Genomic DNA, 20,278 nt, shown 5'->3' with positions numbered 1-20,278 from the left:
TATCCATGTTGAGGAGGTACGTGTTAGATCCATGGCATGTTATTAGTTACGAGACTTGGAAGTTGGGGATACTTTAGCGTACGAGGAGGTACCCATTCAAGTTCTAGACCATAAAGTTCAAAAGCTACGTAGCAAAGATATACCGTTAGTGAAGGTATTGTGGCGGTTCATGGGGTTGAGGAAGCTTCTTAGGAATTGGAAGCGGAGATACACCGAAAGTATCCACAATTGTTCTTAGAGATAGGTTGGATAATAGAGTTAGGTGGGTATATATAAGTAATGCTGCTATTGTATTGTGATTAGTGGTTAGTCTTTGAGAGTGTGTGTTATTATGAACTCCTGATACTGTGTATGTATGTAACCACTGTATTCCTCTGCCATAAGCGAGGGTATGTATGTATTGTGACAGGGCTGTGTTGTAAGTGGCCACCGGCTCTTCCTAGAGTCGGATATGTGTATTTAGTTGTGTGGATGAGTTCGTAATTGAGAGATTACAAATTTCAGGGATGAAATTTTTGTAAGGAGGGGAGGTTGTAAGAACCCGAACCGTGAGATATGGAATAAAAAAAAAGAAGAAGGGTAAAACAGTAAATTAGGCAGGCTTCTTCGATGAAGCCAGAGGCTCGTCGACGAGGAGAAGCCGAGAAGTTTCGGAAAATCCAAAAATCTCAGGCTCGTCGATGAGGCCATTGCTACGTCGACGAACTGCCTACGTTGACTCATCAACGAAGACGCCATCTCATCGACGAGGTTGGCCGAGTCAAAGGAGCTATAAATATCTTTTTGGGTTGCTTTGAAACTAAGCTATCAAAATGCTCTCTTTCTCTTTCTCTCTAAGAACTCGAACTCCACTCTCTCTCTCTATATTTCTTCGCCATATGTTGTTAGAATCAACGATTCGATGTTATTACGAGGATCAGGGAAGGATTCTCTTCGAGATTTTTGGAATAGATCTTCGTTTTGAGCGTTTTCAAGATTTGACCCAAAATCGAGGTAAGGCCCGGTTTTAATTTCCGTTTTGGTAGTTATGTAGGGGATGGAATTGTAAGTATGTTTTGTACTGTGATTTATAGGTTTTGGGATCTCAGTTCGCTGTTTAGGAGCTGTAAAGTTTAGGTTGGATTTTCGGAGAAAGGTAAGGGAATTTTGTTTATATCGGTTATTTTCAAAATCGAATTCAGTAGAACTGTGGTTCACGATCTTATGTGTGTTTTGACTACTTATTTGGGGAAATCTAACGGTAAAAGTTACGAGGGTTCTCATGTTATAGTTTTGGGAAAAAAAGGGGGCATCGGGTTGCATCTCTGGTTTTGTTGGAAAATCGTGAATATATTGTGTTATAAAGATGCTCAAGCCTTGACTTGTTTTAAACTGTATTTTGAAATCATGATTTTGTCATTACCAAATAAGTGTGGAATGAACGGTTATATGAATATGCATGAGTTGTGATTTGCTGAAATGAGATATAGGAACGTGAGTTCCAAATTGTTCCAGATTGTGAAAGAGTGTCCAACTCTATATTCGAGGGTGTGAAATATCACCTGCCAGTGGCAAGAGTGTCCGGCTCTATATCCGAGGGCATGAAATATCGCCTCTTACCGGCTGATCACCAAAGGGTGTGGATCCACCAGATGTACCAGTATGATGCCATGGAAGCTTGGGGCTATGCCATGTGCCGGGGACACCATGTAATGTGGGCCGGCTTCGTGCGCGAATGGTGTGATGACATCAGGTTACTAGATCATGTGTGTGTGAGTTGGGAACTATTTTTGTGAAAATACTAGAACTGAACCGTGTATATTTTCATGTCATGATAACACTTATATGCCACACACCTATATAACATGTATCCGCCGTACTGAGAGGTGTCTCACCCCTATCATACGTACATGTTTTCAGGTCCTTCGAGTAACCGGAACTAGCGTCCTTGTGTTGGGCTCATGGTGGTTTGTTTACTGTGTATAGTACTAGTGTAAGTACTTGGACTGTGACAGGGTTGTTGTTTTGGGTTTTTGCTGGCACCCTGGGTTATGTTTTGTATTATGGAGCTTAGACTCTATCTATATAGACTCTGGTATGGTACAATGTATGTATAGAAAGAACATTTTTCGTTGTGTATATGTTATGCATGTGAATATGTATAGGGTGTATGGGAACCCCACGGGGTCAGAACCTCATTCAGTATTGTATCATTTGTGTTTTGTATAAAAAAGGGACAGATTAGGTTACTATATCACACCCTGGGTCTCATTGCCGGGTTCGGGGCGTGACAAGCTTCCCACAAAAATAAGGAAGACATTGTGCCAAAAGGATCAAACGGACAGAATTTGCATAAAAACAAGACAGACACTATGCAAAAACATATCAAAAAGGAAAACTTCTAATAATAACAGTGAGGAACATGAAGAACAAGACAAACAGACAATACATACACAAAAGCGAAGAAAAACAACCAAGGAGAGGGCAGAAGGAGAGCATACCTAGCGGAAAGAAGGGACCCTTTGGGTGAAATGAGAACCAAATGAAGGAGCCCACACCTTTATAGAGAAAAGCCTACATGGATCCCTGAGGAAGTTGACATCTCGAGGCGGCGGGAATGCAAAAATAAGGTGTGCGCCTCGAGGGAAAAGATATGAAAAATCCCCGTACACACGTTGATGTGGTGCTAATTCCAAGAATTCATGACTTCCCGAGGTATGGTTGATTTAACGAGCACTTATTACACTATTGTAGGATTGCAGACGTCGCGAAAAGGCAGCAATGTCACTTCAAAAGCATCCAGACTAACAGCCCAATAAATGAGCACAACTCATTAGACAGAAGAGGTCCAATTGACGAGCACGGCTCGTGAGGCCACACATCCGCCCAACAAATGAGCACAACTCATTAGTCAGATAAGGCCCAAACTAACGAGCATGGCTCGTGAGGCCACCTAACTACCCAACAAATGAGCACATCTCATTAGCCAGACAAGGCCCAACTGACGAGCACGGCTCGTGAGGCCACGCAGCCGCCCAACGAATGAGCACAACTCAATAGGTAGATAAGGCCCAAACTAATGAGCACGACTCATGAGGCCCCCCAATTGCCCAACAAATGAGCACAACTCATTAGACAAATAAGGCCCAATTGAAAAGCACGGCTCGTGAGACCACGCAATTGCTCAACAAATGAGCACAACTCATTAGGAAAATAAGGCCCAACTAACAAGCACGACTCGTAAGACCACACAACTGCCCAATAAATGAGCACAGATCAATGGGCAGATAAGGCCCAACTGACGAGCACAGCTCGTGAAGCCACGCAACTGCCTAACAAATGAACGGCTCGGCAAAGCCAGCCTGGCAACATGGCCTCAAAGCAATAGCTCGTAAAAAGTGCACCGAATAGTAGCTCGTCAAAACCTGCTTGACAAAAAAGTATCGGAGCAACAGCTCAACAAAGAGTGCTTCGAAGAGCAACTCGGCAAAGCCAGCTTGGCAAAATGGCCTCAAAGCAACAGCTCGGTAAAATGGCCTCGAAGCAACAACTCGACAAAAAGTGCTCCGAATAGTAGCTTGGCAAAACCTGCTTGGCAAAAAAGCCTCGGAGAAGCAGCTCGGCAAAGAGTGCTTTAGAGAGCAGCTCGGCAAAACCTGCTCGACAAAAAAGCCTCGGAAGCAACAACTCGGCAAAGATTACTCTGAGGAGTAGCTCGGAAAAGCCAGCTCTACAAAGAGGCCTCAAAGCAACAGCTTGGAAAAAAACGCCTTGAAGAGCAACCCAACAAAAACAGCTCAGCAAAAAAGTTCCTCGGAGAACAGTCTGGCACAAATGTGTTAGCTTTATTGTGATCCCAAGAGGGGGGTGAATTGGTGTTTTTAAAAATTTGTGCCCTAGGTGAGTATCCTAACTGTAGTATATTCACAATACTATGGTCAATCTAGTGCAAGTAAGGTAAATCAATTATAATACGTATCACAAATTAAATTAAGCAATTAAATTAACCACACATGCACCAGAAAGCAATAAGTAGGTGTGACATGTAGAAATGTTATCGAGGTTCGGCAAATTGCCTACGCCCCCGCCTTGGCTAACAAGCACAAGGATTACCACTATAATTGCTCACTTAAACGGGTGAAGTGGCACCTAAACAAACCAGGTCAATTAGCACAGGGTTAACCTCAACCTTTACAACCAATCCTTACTGGACTGGATTACCGCCCCCTCAGGCCACGCCTGAAAATACTCAGTAATTTCACAAAAATGGAATTGGTAAAGTGATTATGCTTTCATGCAAAGCAGATATGTACCCAATACACGCATTCACATACATATCAATGGTATGGATATAGTGTAAGCTCAGTGATGCAAATAGTTGTGCAATCAGCTCTCAATATGATATAATCAGTGATATGCTCAAGAGTGTTCAAAACAAGCAATATCTTAGAATCTAAGCAATGCATAGTTCAGAAGTAAATCAATATTCCAAAGATATGAATCAGATAATCAAACTAGTTCAAGAAGATTTTCCTCAATGAAATACGCACAATACTAGTTTGAAAATGTTTTGCTTGTTTGAAAAATCTTTGCACAATAAAAATCCAAACTATTGGACACTTGCAATAATAATGCAGATATCCTAAGCTCACTTAGTTTATCCCAACACAAGATTTATAATATCAAAACCTGTGGGATAAACTTAAGCTAAACTCCCCAAAAATAATATCATACACAATCAATCAAATCGGAGTTTCTAGGAAGGTGTAGCAATCACAAGCACTCAAAATTTGCTCTCACAAACTCAGAATATATTAATGGAGTGAAGATTTGAGAGTATTTGGACAAAGAGTGTATTTTGAAATGAGAGGATTTTTTGACTAATTAATTTGCTAATCATCGCTAATCCTCACAAATGAGCCTATATTTATAGGCAAGGTAAAAAATATAACCGTTTGAGACATGTTAGGAATTATTAAAAAAGTTTCAAATAGTTAAAACACCATTAACCCAACTTAACCCATTTTTTACCGCGGTTAAATTAATTTTAACCCGCCGAGGTTCGGGTGGCTGAACCGAGGTTCGGTCGCCCGAACAGACATAGAAATAAAAGTAATTTAAATGGGTTTGGTCGCCCGTGTCATGGTTAGGTCGCCCAAACTCTTGTGTTCGGTCGCCCAGGGCTCTTTTTGAACTAAACTGCTCGGTAGTCCGAGTTGGTGGAATGTCCCCTTCAAGGGGTTCGAGTGCCTAAGGACAATATGCACAATTTGGTTCGGTCGCCTGAGAACCTAAGTCAACTGTTGACTTCTCAACAGTTCGGGGACCCAAGGAGTTTTGAACTCCAAGGGTTCGGTCTCCCTAGCTCTCTTAATTTACCTAATAATGTTCAATTTCAGCACAAATTTAACACTCCTATATATTATATGATATGTGTGTGAGTGTTGGAACCTAAAGTCATAATATGGTCTTGCTGAGCTTACCGGATATCCTATATGCATGATATGCATGTAAGAAAATACAGACCATATCCTAGGTTACTATTACAGACCCATATTATAGTCATTGAATTGACAATACAAATTAAAGTCTTCAAGGTCTTCTAGTTGCTTCAAGTGTCATTCCTTGGGATGCTCATTTAAGTCTGCACAAACACTTAAATATCATCAAATACCTAAGTATTTTTCATTATCAAAACCGGGTGCGACCTATAAGGTCAACATTCTCCCCTTTTTTGATGATGACAAATACATAATGCAAAAAAAATGGGTATAGCCTTAGAAGGCTCCCCCTAACAATGTGCATCATGTAAAATTCTTAATAATTTTTCATGTAAGTTCAATTCAATCCAATTTTCAATAGGTTAACCCAAGTTCAATTCAATCCAATTTTCATTAAGTTAACCCAAATTTTTGCCTCTTATCCATCTCCCCCTTTTGGCAACAACAAAAAAGGCCAAGAAATTATAGCTTTAGGCATTGGGTAATAATCAATTGTATATAAGAGAAGTTTGGGAGATTTTTTAAAAATTTCGACAGCATATCGTTTGTAAATAGGACATTTCCCAAAAATTCTTAAATAAAAATGACATGTTTTGAGTTTACAAAATCTAACAATTTATCCACAACTACACAACTCAAACAGTTCCAGTATCATCAATGCAATAAAACATAAATACCATTATTATCATGCAATGGATATGAGAATTATGCATCACAAGTCATAATCAATTTTCACAAAGTCTAATCCACTAAAAGATATCAACAGTTATATTAGTTAGACTTTTAATGTTTATTTGAAAGCTCCCCCTGAATTTATGCAAATTATGAAATATTTAGGAAGCATCTCTACTATGCATTAGACCTAATTCACATCTAATTTGTATGAACCTATCTTTTGGAAGTGGTTTAGTGAAAATGTCCGCCCACTGTTCATTAGTGCATACAAACTCAAGAGTCACATCTCCTTTTCACACATGATCACAAAGGAAGTGATGTCTAATTTCAATGTGTTTAGTTCGTGAATGTGAGATAGGATTTTTAGAGATGTTGATTGCACTAGTATTATCACATTTAATTGGTGTTGTATCATAGTGCAATCCAAAATCCATAAGTTGTTGTTTCATATAAAGAGTTTGAGCACAACAACTTCCAGCCGCAATATATTCTACTTTGGCTGTGGATAAGGCAACTGAGTTCTGTTTCTTGGAGAACCAAGAAACAAGAGATTGTCTTAAGTAGTGACAAGTGTCATTGGTACTTTTTCTATCAACCTTACTACCAAAAAAGTCAGCATCAGTATAACTCACAATCTCAAAGGTAGTATGCTTAGGGTACTATAAGCCTAACTTTATAGTTCCAACTAGATACCAAAGGATTCGTTTAACTGCTTTTAGATGGGATTCCTTAGGAGCAGCCTAAAACCTAACGCACATACACACACTAAACATAATATCAGACCTACTAGCAGTGAGATATAGGAGACTCTCAATCATGCCACGATACAGTTTTACGTCAACAGGGATCCCTTGTTCATCTTTATCAAGTTTAATGGAAGAGTTCATAGGAGTACCAAGAATTTTACAGTCTTCCATATTAAATTTCTTTAGCAAGTCCCTAATATATTTAGATAGGCATATGAAAGTTTCATGTTTAGCTTATTTAATTTGCAGCCCTAAAAAGAAACTAAGTTCACCCATCATGCTCATTTCAAATTCACTTTGCATGCATTTGGCAAACTCATTACACAACTCATCATTAGTTGCTCCAAAAATGATATCATCCACATAAATTTGAACAAAGTGCATATCATCATTTTTGGATTTGATAAAGAGTGTAATGTCAATTTTACCACGGGTAAACCCATTTTCTAGTAGGAAACCACTAAGCCTCTCATACCAAGCTCTAGGAGTTTGTTTCAATCCATACAAGGCCTTAGACAACCGGTAAACATGATTTGGATATTTATGATTTTCAAATCGGGTGGTTGTTCTACAGATACTTTTTCATTAATATAACCATTTAGAAAAGAGTTTTTAACATCCATTTGAAACAATTTAAAAATTTTTAAAGTGGCATAAGTAAGTAGCATACGAATGGCTTCTAACCTAGCAACAGGAGCATATGTTTCATTAAAGTCAATCCCCTCCTCCTTATTATAACCTTGGGCAACTAACCTAGCCTTATTCCTAGTTACTACCCCATTCTCATCTTTCTTATTTCTATATACCCATTTAGTTCTAATAATGATATGATCGCTAGGCCTAGGAACTAGGGTCCACACTCTGCTTCTTTCAAATTGATTAAGTTCTTCTTGCATGGACATCACCCAAGACTCATCCTCTATGACCTCTTTAATATTTTTAGGTTCTTCTTGGGACAAGAAGGCAGAATGACTCACTAGGTTTTTCAAGGAGGATCTTGTGGCTACTCCATGGGATGCTTCACCTATGATTTGATTTATAGGATGGTTTCTAATAAATTTCCAATCTCTATGCAACTCCTAAATTTCATTTTCATTATCTTCAAATGATTTATCATTTTCTTTTGAATTTTCACTTGCATTGTTTTCAATAGATAATTTATCTAAGTATTTTCTAATATCAATATCATCTTCATCATCTTTCTTAGAAAATGGATTAGATTCATCAAACACAACATGAATAGATTCAATGACAGTTAATATTCTTTTATTGAAAACCCTATATGCTTTACTATTAAGTGCATAACTTAAGACAATACTTTCATCAGATTTAGAATCAAATTTCCCTAGGTGTTCATTATCCTTAAGCACAAAGCATTTACAACCAAAGCACATGAAAGTAGGAAATATTAGGTTTATGGTTGTTCCACAATTCATAAGGGGTTTTATTAATTTATGGTCTAATCAATACCCTATTCATGACATAACAAGCAGTATTTATGGTCTTGACCCAAAAATAGTTAGGTAAGTTATGTTCATTCAGCATAGTTCTACCCATTTCTTGTAGTGACCTATATTGACTCTACGAGTCCAATCCTGTTTTGATAATGACAAATCACTTGGTATTTGATCTGTGCATCGAGTTTGTGAACAGGAACTATATTAAGCATGCACGGAAAGATAATGAGTCATGGAATCCTTCAAGTAAAGCTTACACATCTTGGCAAGTACTATGGAACTCAAAGAGTACAAGAATCAAGATACAAGCGGCAAAGTTCAAGAATCTCTTGGGAATGGGTATTTAGAGCTTATGTATTTACGTTGTCATATGATTTATTTTGAAGCTCAAATATAACTTAGAGTGATTTTAGGTTTCATACATTTCATGTATATCATTAAGGAACCTGTATGAACTTAGAAGTGTTTTCAAATCATTGAAAAATATGTTTTATAAAAGACCCAAGAAGAGAATTAAAGCAGATTTTTAACTTAGAAAAGAAAATTTGAGTTCGGTCGCCTGAACTTTACTTCAGTAGCCTGAAGAATAAGTTCGGTAGCCTAAAGATTAAGTGCAGTCGCCTGAAGAATTAAATGGGAAAGATAGAACCTAGCAGAGGTACTTCAGTCGCCTGACCTTAGAACCTCAGGCACCTGAAGTTGTCACTTCAGGAGCCTGAACCCCAGTTCGGTTGCCTGAACTTGCGGGAAAGCCTAAAAAATCAATTTTTTATTAAAAAACACGCTAGCTATCTGATTGATCCAACATCTGAGATCAATCCTAAGGGTCATACACTATATATATTAAATGTCTAAACCCTAGAACGTAGTAGAGACACACAAGAAAGAAAAGAACACACCTTGTTGAGAGAACGTTGAAAATCTACTCTTAGTGCTATACGATTGCTTACTTCTCAATCTCTAATCTTTAAGCTTGAGCAAATCAACTCATATTCTCAGAGGGAACTTGCTTACTCTACTGTACTTCAATCTAGTATTGAGGTTTGATCTTTCAAGTTTATATTCTTAAGAAATTCTTATCTCATTGCTTGTTCTTGACTAAGTATTGAAAAGTTTTGATCTTGAGTATATCAATTCATATAAAATATATTTTTGAGAAGATCATTACTTGATAAAACTTATTTAACTTGGTTGATTGATTTTTGATTCAAGTGGGTGTTCTTTAAAGGATTTATATTTTGATATATTAAAGCTTGATTAAATATCCTTGGTACTTATAACTGTATTTCTAAATTGAGGGATATTTTCTGAAAATTAATATTCTCAGTGTGTGATAGAATACATGGAATAAAAAATTTGTGATTTTGATTAAGCTTGTTTTCAAGACAAGGATTTTGTTAACGAGTTCACTTCAAACATACTTTAGCATCTTTACAAAAGTGAACCAAGAACCCTAGTTAACTCCGAGGCATTTCAAATATATTTTAACTTAGGAGTTTTGAATAAATCGGGATTTGTGTGTTGATGCATAATCACTCATAAAACGATTGTATAGTTTTCATACATTCACGAGCTTCAAGTTATATCATATGTTAATGTGTTAGGAATTTGAATTGTACTCACAAGCTTTTGTTAGAAGCATTGTTTTGAGTGTTATTTTACAAATTCTATTGTATATACGGTTCGGTGTGTGAACCAGTGTGTGAGGAGAGAGTTGTATCTCTTGTAAGCAACAGAGTAGGAGAAAGTTGTACCTCTTGTAAGCATCGGATTGTACGGGAAGCTCCGTCCCACTTTAAGGAGCAAGGTTTTTAGTGAATCCTTGAGTGGTTGCTCAAGGCGAGGACGTAGGTTGGGTTGGCTGAACCTCGTAAATTCGCGTTTGTCTTCTCTCTTCCTTTTACTCTTTATTTTTCGCATTATATTTAAAATCAAGTATATTGCATACATAGATAGGATTGCCACACTCACACGTAATTGAGCAACTAGAAGTAGTTGGTAAACTTATAAGAAGTGTGTGAAATAAAATTAAGTGGCTTAAATTTTTTTAATATCCAATTCACCCCCCCCCCTCTTGGGATTACACCTTAATCAACAACCTATTCTTTCTTTCTACCATACCGTTTTGTTGAGGAGTCTTAGGTGTAGAAAAGTTATGTGATATGCTCTCTAAGTCACAATAATTTTCTATGCCTTCATTCTTAAATTTCGTGCCTCTATCACTTCTTATATGAGTTATCTTATATCCCTTTTTATTTTGAATTCTCCTACAAAGTTTGGTAAACTATTCACATGATTCATTTTTATGTGCAAGAAATAACACCCATGTGAACCTAGAAAAGTTATCTACAATTACAAAAGCATATGATTTACCACCAAGGCTTTGCACAGAATTAGGACCAAACAAATCTAAATGAAGCATCTCAAGTGGTCTAGTGGTAGATATGAATTTCTTTTTCTTAAAACCAGATTTTGTTTGCTTACCTATTTGACATGCATCATAGATTTTATTTTTTACAAATGACATTTTAGCCAAACCTTTTACTAATTCTTTTCTAACAGGTTTTGACAACAAGTCCTTGCTAGCGTGTCCTAAGCGTCTATGTCATAACCAACTAACTTCATTTACAGTAGAAAAGCAAGTTACTTGTTGTGAAGCTAAGTTATCAAAAGAAGTAGTAAATAATTTTCATGGTGATCGACAGTAAAAAATACTTTATGATCTGATTTATTTTCTACTATGCATTTATCATTTTCAAAAGATACCTTATATCATTTATCACACAATTGACTTATGCTTAGTAAATTATGCTTCAATCCATCAACCAATAAAACATTATCAATAGTAAGAGAAGAATCCTTACCAACCTTACCCACCCCGATAATGCGTCCTTTTGCATTGTCGCCGAATGTAACATATCCTCCATCCTTGGGAATGATTGATGTGAATTTTTCCTTGTCGCCGATCATATGTCGTGAGCACCCACTATCTAGGTACCACTTATCCTTGGAGGAAGACAACCTCAAACACACCTGCAAAATAAGCTATGTAACTGATGTTGGTCCCCAAATTTTGTTGGGTCGATGGGAGTTAGTAGTTAGATCACCCTTAATTACCCCAACTTTCCTAATTCTCGCATGCTTGTTCCTAAGTGGACATTCAAATTGAATATATCCAATTTGTTTGCATTTAAAGTATTTCATTCTACACTTAGGATCTTTAGGAGGGACATGAGATTTTGACTCACAAGTAAAATGTCCTAAGTAAAGATTAGGTCATCTAACATTATCAACACCATTAAAACCAAGAACCTCTTTACTTAAGGAATTCCTTTGGGCACCAAGTAGTTTTTCAAAATTACGTTTTCCCTCGGTGAATTTAAAAATAATTTGGGAGCTATCCTCCAATTTCCTCTCAAGCTCAGCAATAATAACATCTTTTTCTTTCAAAATAGAAGCATGATAGATTTTTGCAATACCAAACAATTTTGACCAATTTTCACATTTCTTTTGTCAATTTACTCAACAATTTAGATACACGAATATATTCACATTGTAATTATCTAAATGTAAGCATGCAATCAAAATCACAATCATTAGATAAATAATATGAAGATAATGAACTAGAAGACGATACCTCATCATCGTGTGCCATCAAGCACAAATTAGCAATCTCTGAGCCGCTGTGGTCTGATTTTGAGTCACTGCTGCTTAGTTTATCCCATGATGTCCCAGCCTTCATGGCTTTCTTCTTTTTCTTAGCCTCCTTTTTCAGTAGTGGGCAATTTGGCTTGATGTGCCCAACTTTGTTGCAATTATAACACATGGGAGCATTTGATTTTTCTTTTATTTTGCTAGACTCTCCTTTCTCGGATGTAGACTCCCTCTATTTTTTGTATGACTTTCTATTCTTCCTGAAAAATCTGTTAAACTTTCTAGCTAGCATTGCCATATCATCATCAGTGTCAGGTTCGTTGCATTCACTAGATGAGTTAGTGGAGGTTTTCAATACAGTCACTTTCTTCGCCCTATTATGTTCATCGAGTCTCTCATTTATGGCTAATTCATAAGTGATCAGGGAACCTATCAATTCATCTAGAGTCATGGCCTTAAGGTCTCTACCCTCAGCAATGGTCGTAGCCTTGGCTTCCTAAATAGGAGGCAAGCCTCTAAGGATCTTCCTAATCATCTCATATGTGGGATAGGTCTTCCCTAATGCATGCAATGAGTTTATGACGTGTGTGAATCTAGTGCACATGCTCTGAATGGTCTCACCTACATTCATCCTAAAGGTCTCATACTCACTAGTCAACATATCTATCCGACTATCTTTCACATCCCTAGTACCCTCATATGTGACCTCTAACTTATCTCATATTTATTTTGCAGTAGAACATGTCATTATCTTATTAAATTCATTTACATCAAGACTACAGTATAAAATATTCATAGCAGTGGCATTTAAATTAACATATTTCATATCATCATCATCATATTCTTCCTCAGTCTTAGGAACCCTAGTTGCACCCTCAGTTATCATAGAGACATAATTTCCCTTAGAGACAATCATCCACACCTTCCAATCAGTATTTTGGAGGTAGATGCGCATCCTCTGTTTCCAGAAGGTGAATTAACACCACTGAAAATTAGAGGTTGTGTGGAAGATGGTCCCTCAGGGAAAGGGGTCATGAAGCTATAAGTCATATGTGATCTTTTGAAAAATAACTACTAGTCTATGCTACGTGGCTCTGATACCAATTGTTAGCTTTATTGTGATCCTAAGAAGGGGAGTGAATTGGTACTTTTAAAAATTTATGCCCTAGGTGAGTATCCTAACAGCAGTATATTCACAATCCTATGGTTACTTTAGTGCAAGTAAGGTAAATCAATTATAATATGTATCACAAATTAAATCAAGCAATTAAATTAACCACGCATGCACCAGAAAGTAGTAAATAGGTGTGACATGTAGAAATGTTATCGAGGTTCAGCAAATTGCTTACGTCCCCATCTTGACTAACAAGCACAAAGATTACCACTATAATTGCTCACTTAAATGGGTGGAGCAGCACCTAAACAAACCAGGTCAATTAGCACAAGGCCGACCTCAACCTTTACAACCAATCCTTACCGGACTGGATTACCGCCCCCAGGCCACACCTGGAAACACTCAGTAATTTCACAACAATGAAATTGGTACAATGATTATGCTTTCATGTAAAGAAGATATGTACCTAATACGAACATTCACATACACATCAATGATATGGATATAGTGCAAGCTCAGTGATGTAAATAGTTGTGCAATTAACTCTCAATATGGTAAAATCAATGATATGCTCAAAAGTGTTCAAAACAAGCAGTATCTTGGAATTTAAGCAATGCACAGTTCAGTAGTAAATCAATATTCCAAAGATATGAATTAGATAATCAAACTAGTTTAAGAAGATTTTTCTCAATGAAATATGCACAATACTAGTTTGAAAATGTTTTACTTGTTTGAAAAATCTTTGTACAACAAAAATCCAAGCTATTGGACACTTACAATTATAATGCAAATATCCTAAGGTCACTTTGTTTATCCCAGCGTAAGATTTATAATATCAAAATTCATGGGATAAACTTAAGTTAAACTCTCCAAAAATAATATCACACTCAATCAATCAAATGGGAGTTTCTAGCAAGGTGTAGCAATCTCAAGCACTCAAAATTTGCTCTCACAAACTCAGAATATATCAATGGAGTGAAGATTTAAAAGTATTTGGACAAAGAGTGTATTTTGAAATGAGAGGATTTTTTGACTAATCAAATTGCTAATCATCGCTAATCCTCACAAATGAGCCTATATTTATAGGTAAGGTAAAAAATATAACCGTTTGAGACTTATTGGGAATTATTAAAAAAGTTTCAAATAGTTAAAATACCATTAACCCAACTTAACCCGTTTTTAGCGCTATTAAATTAATTTTAACCCGCCGAGGTTCGGGTGGCTGAACCGAGGTTCAGTCACCCGAACAGATACAAAAATAAAAGTAATTTAAATGAGTTTGGTCACCTATGTCATGCTTTGGCAGCCCGAATCAAAGTCAGTAGAATTGCTTCGTAACTTCGGGTGCCTAGTCCTTGGTTAGGTTGCCCGAACTTTTGTGTTCGGTCGCTCCGGGCTCTTTTTGAACTAAACTGCTTGGTAGTCTGAGTTGGTGAAATGTCCTTTTCGAGGGGTTCGGGTGCCTGAGGACAATATGCACAATTTGGTTCGGTCGCCCGAGAGCCTAAGTCAACTGTTGACTTCTCAACAGTTTGGGCGCTCGAGGAGTTTTGAACTCCAAGGGTTTGGTCGCTCGAGCTCTCTTAATTTACCTAATAATGTTCAATTTTAGCACAGATTTAACACTCCTATATATTATATGATATATGTGTGAGTGTTGGAACCTAAAGTCATACTATGGTCTTGCTAAGCTTACCATATATCCTATATGCATGATATGCAAGTAAGAAAATACAGACAATATCTTAGGTTACTATTACAAACCTATATTACAATCATTGAATTGACAATACAAATTAAAGTCTTCAAGGTCTTCTAGTTGCTTCAAGTGTCATTCCTTAGGATGCTCATTTAAGCATGCACAAACACTTGATAATCATCAAATACCTAAGTATTTGTTATTATCAAAATCGGGTGTGACCTATAAGGTCAACAAAACGGCTCGGCAAAGTCTCGAGAATCTGCTCGGTAAGGGCCAAGGAGGATAGAAATTCCCCATTAAGGGGGCTCGGCAGAAGCTGGTCAGTACGATCTGCCCGGCACATACGGGTGAACTAAGCAGCTTGGAGATATCTGCCCGGCACGGATCCTCGAGAAGGGCGGTTCGAAGACAATCAGCATGGATCAGCCGAACCCTATCACTGGCTCGAATCAGTCGCCTTTCTCCGGATCGGCTCGGAAGAACCACACCACACCCCTCTCGTCTCGGCAAGTCATTCGAAGACCCACCATCTACTCGGATCATCTAAGCCCCATCGTTGACTCGGATCAGCCGTCTTTCTCCGGATCAACTCGGAAGAACGGCACCACACCCCCCTCGGCTCGCAAGTCGAGTCGGGTTGGAGTCAGCTAGCCGAGCAATAGGTATTCCAAATATATATATATTATATTATATATATATGTATATATAATAATAATAATTTAATAATAATAATAATAATAATAATAATAAAATAATGATAAGGGGGGACAACTAGCATATATGAGAAGAAAACACGGCAACTTTCAAAATTTCTTCTAAAAATTTGAAGCTAAGGGGGGACAACTGATGCGCCCAAAACATATCAGCTAATAAGAGGAAGTCAACACCTAGTCATCACCCCCCAAGTCATACCTTCTGATAGGAGCAATCAACTCCAACCAAATAAAGAGCAGGAGAAATCCACGTTGACACCTTAAATGGGCGGAGTAATACATGCTGGCACTTTATAACCTGGGAGCGATTCACGCCCTAGTGCCATAAAGACAAATCAACTCAAGAGTCAACCCTAACCACTATAAAAAGGGACACGCGGAAAAGACCAAGGTAAGTCATTCGACACCCATTTTTACTGCATTTGGTCTCTCTAAAGCATTTCCCTTACTTAGGCATCGAAACAATCCCCCGAAGTACACCCCGGGTCCCCCAAGCCTTTCTTCCTTCCCCTTTTTCAGGTCAACAGAAGTCGACAGAGCAGTCCCACTGATTTTATCCTGCAACACCAACAACGATGAAGCAAAAGTCCCAAGTTTCTTTTTAGATGGTATTAAGGCATTTTTCAGAAGATATTTTTTACAAGAAAACCAAGGGGCATGAACAAGATATTTTTTTTGGGTGAGTTTATTGTGTTTGTTAAATTTATTCATTTGTTTTACCTCCTTTCTTTAGCTTTCTTTTTTGGGGATTGTCATGCAAAATAACTTCCTTTGCACCCCGGACAGAATCTAGCATTGATAATAGGCCACCTAATAGCATTTTAAACAAATCCTCACTAGCTTGTGATAATCTCCAAAAGAAAAGTTGGGCCATGACCTTATTGTCATCTCTACAAACAAAGTGAAGGACCAGTGGATCACCTCTTATTGCATGTAAATTGTTTAGATCAATTTGGTCATCCATATTCCATAGAGTCAAAATTTTCTTCAATTTACTGTGTTATTGAGCAATACAATTAAAACATAAAAAGGACCATGAACTACTTAAGATCGATTATCCATTTTGGCTACTATCACTAGGGAGCTTTGGAAAGAAAGGAACAACAAGGTTTTGAAAACAAGATTGTTGAAACTTCTCTAATTTTTAATACAAGTGCCAAGTGATTTGTTTCTTTAGAGTATTCCTTATACGATTCTAGCTCATGCACTTGGATTGATTTTCATTCTATAGTTGCTTCTCTTTGACCTTTTGGTGTTAATGGACATCAAGATGCACAAATATACACTTACTTCTTGTGACATACAAAATTAAGCTAGATTGGTTCTCCATTTAGTAAATCAATTATTGACATCAAGAACTAAGGCTCACAAGCCTTCTATCGAAGGGGAAAAGCTAGATATGTAGTAGATGCAGCAAACCTCATATAATTTCACACAAAGGGGAAAGGTATTGATACCATAATCTCATTATTGTCCATAGAGAGAGAGAGAGAGAGAGAGAGAGAGAGAGAATAAATGAAGAACTTGTTACCCCTCCTTTACTATATTCTCTCTTGTAAAATGAAAATTAGGGGGAAAAATTATCTTTTAGAAAATTATCTTTCCTTTCAAACAAATTACCGTAATTCTATATACTACAATTTTAAAAATATCTCTACAATTTTTCATCTCTTTTTAAAAATAAAAAATTGATGAATTAAAGTAAATTAAATTAAAAGTCCTAAAATACGCATGTGCATGCAGTACATGGTGCCTCACATTTTTAAATTTACTATTTTTAGGAGATAATATGAAATAAGAAGGTAATTGGAAAGTTAAGAAAATTTACTAAAATTTTCTCATATTTTTACATTTTTTTAGTTGAGCAGATAGTAGAAAATTATAGAGAGTTGTTTAATTTTGAAAATAAAAATAATTTATAAATGGTTGATTAAAACATGCTTGATTATGCTTTCCTTAACTAATGCGAGTTGTGGGGATGATTAGGGTTGGACATGGCTTGGTTATCTAAACCATTCTCTTTGAACCGTAACCAAATTGAAATTTCTATTCGTTAGAAAATGTAAGCTATAGCCGAACCATTTTAAAACGGTTAATTGAAATTTGATCAACCAATTATTAGGTAAATTTCTAATGGTTCACCGAACATGCATATTCAATTTAAAATTTTTTAGTCTTTTCAAAATGACATTTTTCCTCCATTATAATCAACTTATAAATTTAAATTTCAAATTTTAAAATTCAATCATCAAGTCTTAAATTTATAAATTTTAAATTGCCTAAAAGCATCCACCCATGAACCTAATATAAATAAAATCCATAATTCAAGTTCTAATTCTAAAAAAAATATTATAAAAGTAACTAATTCAAGTTTTAAATTGTTGTTAAAAACAAAATTCAATTCAAAATATAATAATTATTAAAACATATACAATATATATTTATTTAATATATATATTAATATTTTTAGAATATATCATTTTAGTTTGGTTAACCATGATTACTTCACGAACCAAAATTGAAAAAATGGTTAAATGATTTTTGGTTCGATTTTTTAAATTTGTATGCCCACCCTTAAGGATGATGGGAGAAATAAAAATATTTTTGGTTAATTAATAATAAATATAAGGTGATTAACAATGGATTTATTTGTTTTTGAATTTGTTCGGTTGAATATAAAAATAGTTGAAGAAGAACACCATGTAGGAATAATAGCGATCAAGTTTAAAATTTATGAAAATTTAAAATTAAGTTTAAGATTAAGTTTTCCAAGGATCATTTTGATTACCGTCTTTGTAGGATTACATTCCTCTCGCGAACAACCTGAAACCCCCTGTCCACACGTCTACGGCACATCCACCATGGACAGCAATGACTCCCGGAGTACCGCCGGCGTTTCCGCACGAAGTAATCGAGGACGTGCTGACGAGGCTTCCCGTGCAGTCCCTCCTGCGGTTCAAGCGCGTCTGCAACTCATAGCGCTTCCTCATCCCCCACTCCGACTTCGTCAACAAGCACCTCAGTTTCTCGACGCAGCGAGAAGAATAAAATCTCCACAGACGCAGAATCCTTCTGATCATCCCCTACCCCCTCAACAAGTTCAAGTCCTTCTCTCTCTACTCCTTCTTTGGCGAGTCCCACGCGCACGCCGCGCAGCTCTATTTCCCCTTCAGGGACGCTGGCCCCCACGTCAAGCTCATCGGCGTCTAACGGGCTCGTCTGCAATCTCTTGACAAATCCACGAAAATTCGAAGATTCCATGGTTATCTGGAACCCATCAACCGGAATTTTCAAGAAATTTGCGATGCCCAATTTGGGGACAATACAGAATCTACAGAAGCTACAGATTCATTGTCATCACGCCTACGGATTTGGCTGCTCTAAATTTTCCGACGATTACAAGGTGATAACCATTTCCTACTCTCCTCCCCGCTCCGTTGCCGGCCAAGTCAGACTTTTCTCCTTACAATGAAATTATTGGAATAGGATTTCGGATACAAATTACAGATTGCCTTTTCACGAGATGGGCCAATTCGCGAGCGGATGCGTAAATTGGGGCGTGAATTTTTCCAAAGGCGGCGGGAGTGGTAAATGGGGAATTGTTTCCTTCGATTTGGTGGAGGAGGAGTTCCGGATGGCGGCGGAGTTCGAGTACAGTCACCACCTGCCGGCGCTGGGCGTTTTGGGGGAATGCCTCTGTATGCTGTTTTATAGGACTGCGACAGAGATTGAGCTGCGGGTGCGGAAGGGGTACGGGGAGACGACGTCGTGGATGGTGCTGGGGAGTATGTTCGGGTGGCAGGTGTCGGCGGCGCTTCTGTACCCGATGCCGATTTATCTTCGCGGCGAGGATGGGTCGACGCTGGTTTACTTCGGCACCGCGTTGAAGGTTTACGATCTGAAGAAGAGGAGGTTCAAGGATTGTGTAATTTATGACGCTGGAAATTGTCATCATACATATTTAGAAAGCTTAGTTTCAGCCTTAATTGGTAGAAATTTAGTTGGAAAAATAGAAATTGGAAATGAAATGATTTTCTTTAACGCAATGCTCATTTTTATCTTCAAAATAAATAATATTTTTGATATGATTTAAATATTAAAAATGAGAGTTAATATAAAATTAACAAATAATATTTTTTTTAAAAAATATATGACTTAAATAATACAAGTGAAAAATAATATAAATTAGAAATATTATAATAAAAATAAAAATTATTATAATTATTTTACTTAATTTTTATGTTTGTAAAACTCAATTTTAAATAACATTCTTATTGTACATTGCAATTAAAAATAGTAAAAATAGTTTTATTTGACTTTTTTTTTTTTTTGAAATTTATAGATATTTCTATTTTAATTTAATCAAAAAGTGTGTTAAAATGAATGATTTAATAAAAATATCACACCATTATTTATGTTAGTATGCACAAGATCCTAACTAATCCAATCAATTCTCAAATTTCATCTAATTTACAAATTGAGCCACACATTTTCACCGATTAAGAAAGGAAAAATTCAATGGAAAGGGAAGCAACAAGCAAAAAGATTGAAACTTTCGAGACAAAAAAAAATCAACAAGAAACTAAGCTGATGCTCAGCATGCTCATCTAATTTGCAAAATGAGCCTCACATTTTCACTACATAATTTTTTTTTTTTTTTTGAGAAAAAGTAAAGTTATTAGAAAGGGAAGAAACAAGCAAGAAGTTTGAAACTTCCGAGATGACAAAATCAACAAG

The 20,278-nt window shown here is 36.8% G+C and overlaps 1 protein-coding gene across 1 annotated transcript; it reads left to right on the top strand.

Moving 5' to 3' along the window:
• Positions 1 to 19,064: 19,064 nt before the first annotated feature.
• Positions 19,065 to 19,898, top strand: LOC131151184 (uncharacterized). The gene is made up of 2 exons (XM_058102432.1): positions 19,065 to 19,466; positions 19,884 to 19,898. The coding sequence occupies exons 1-2, from the start codon at positions 19,065 to 19,067 to the stop codon at positions 19,896 to 19,898; spliced, it is 417 nt and encodes a 138-aa protein (XP_057958415.1).
• The last annotated feature ends 380 nt before the right edge of the window (positions 19,899 to 20,278 follow it).

The sequence above is a fragment of the Malania oleifera genome, chromosome 3 (assembly GCF_029873635.1).
Source record: "Malania oleifera isolate guangnan ecotype guangnan chromosome 3, ASM2987363v1, whole genome shotgun sequence".
Taxonomy (NCBI): Eukaryota; Viridiplantae; Streptophyta; class Magnoliopsida; order Santalales; family Ximeniaceae; genus Malania; species Malania oleifera.
Note: the sequence above shows the minus strand (reverse complement) of the source record. Positions and strands in the feature narration are given on the sequence as shown.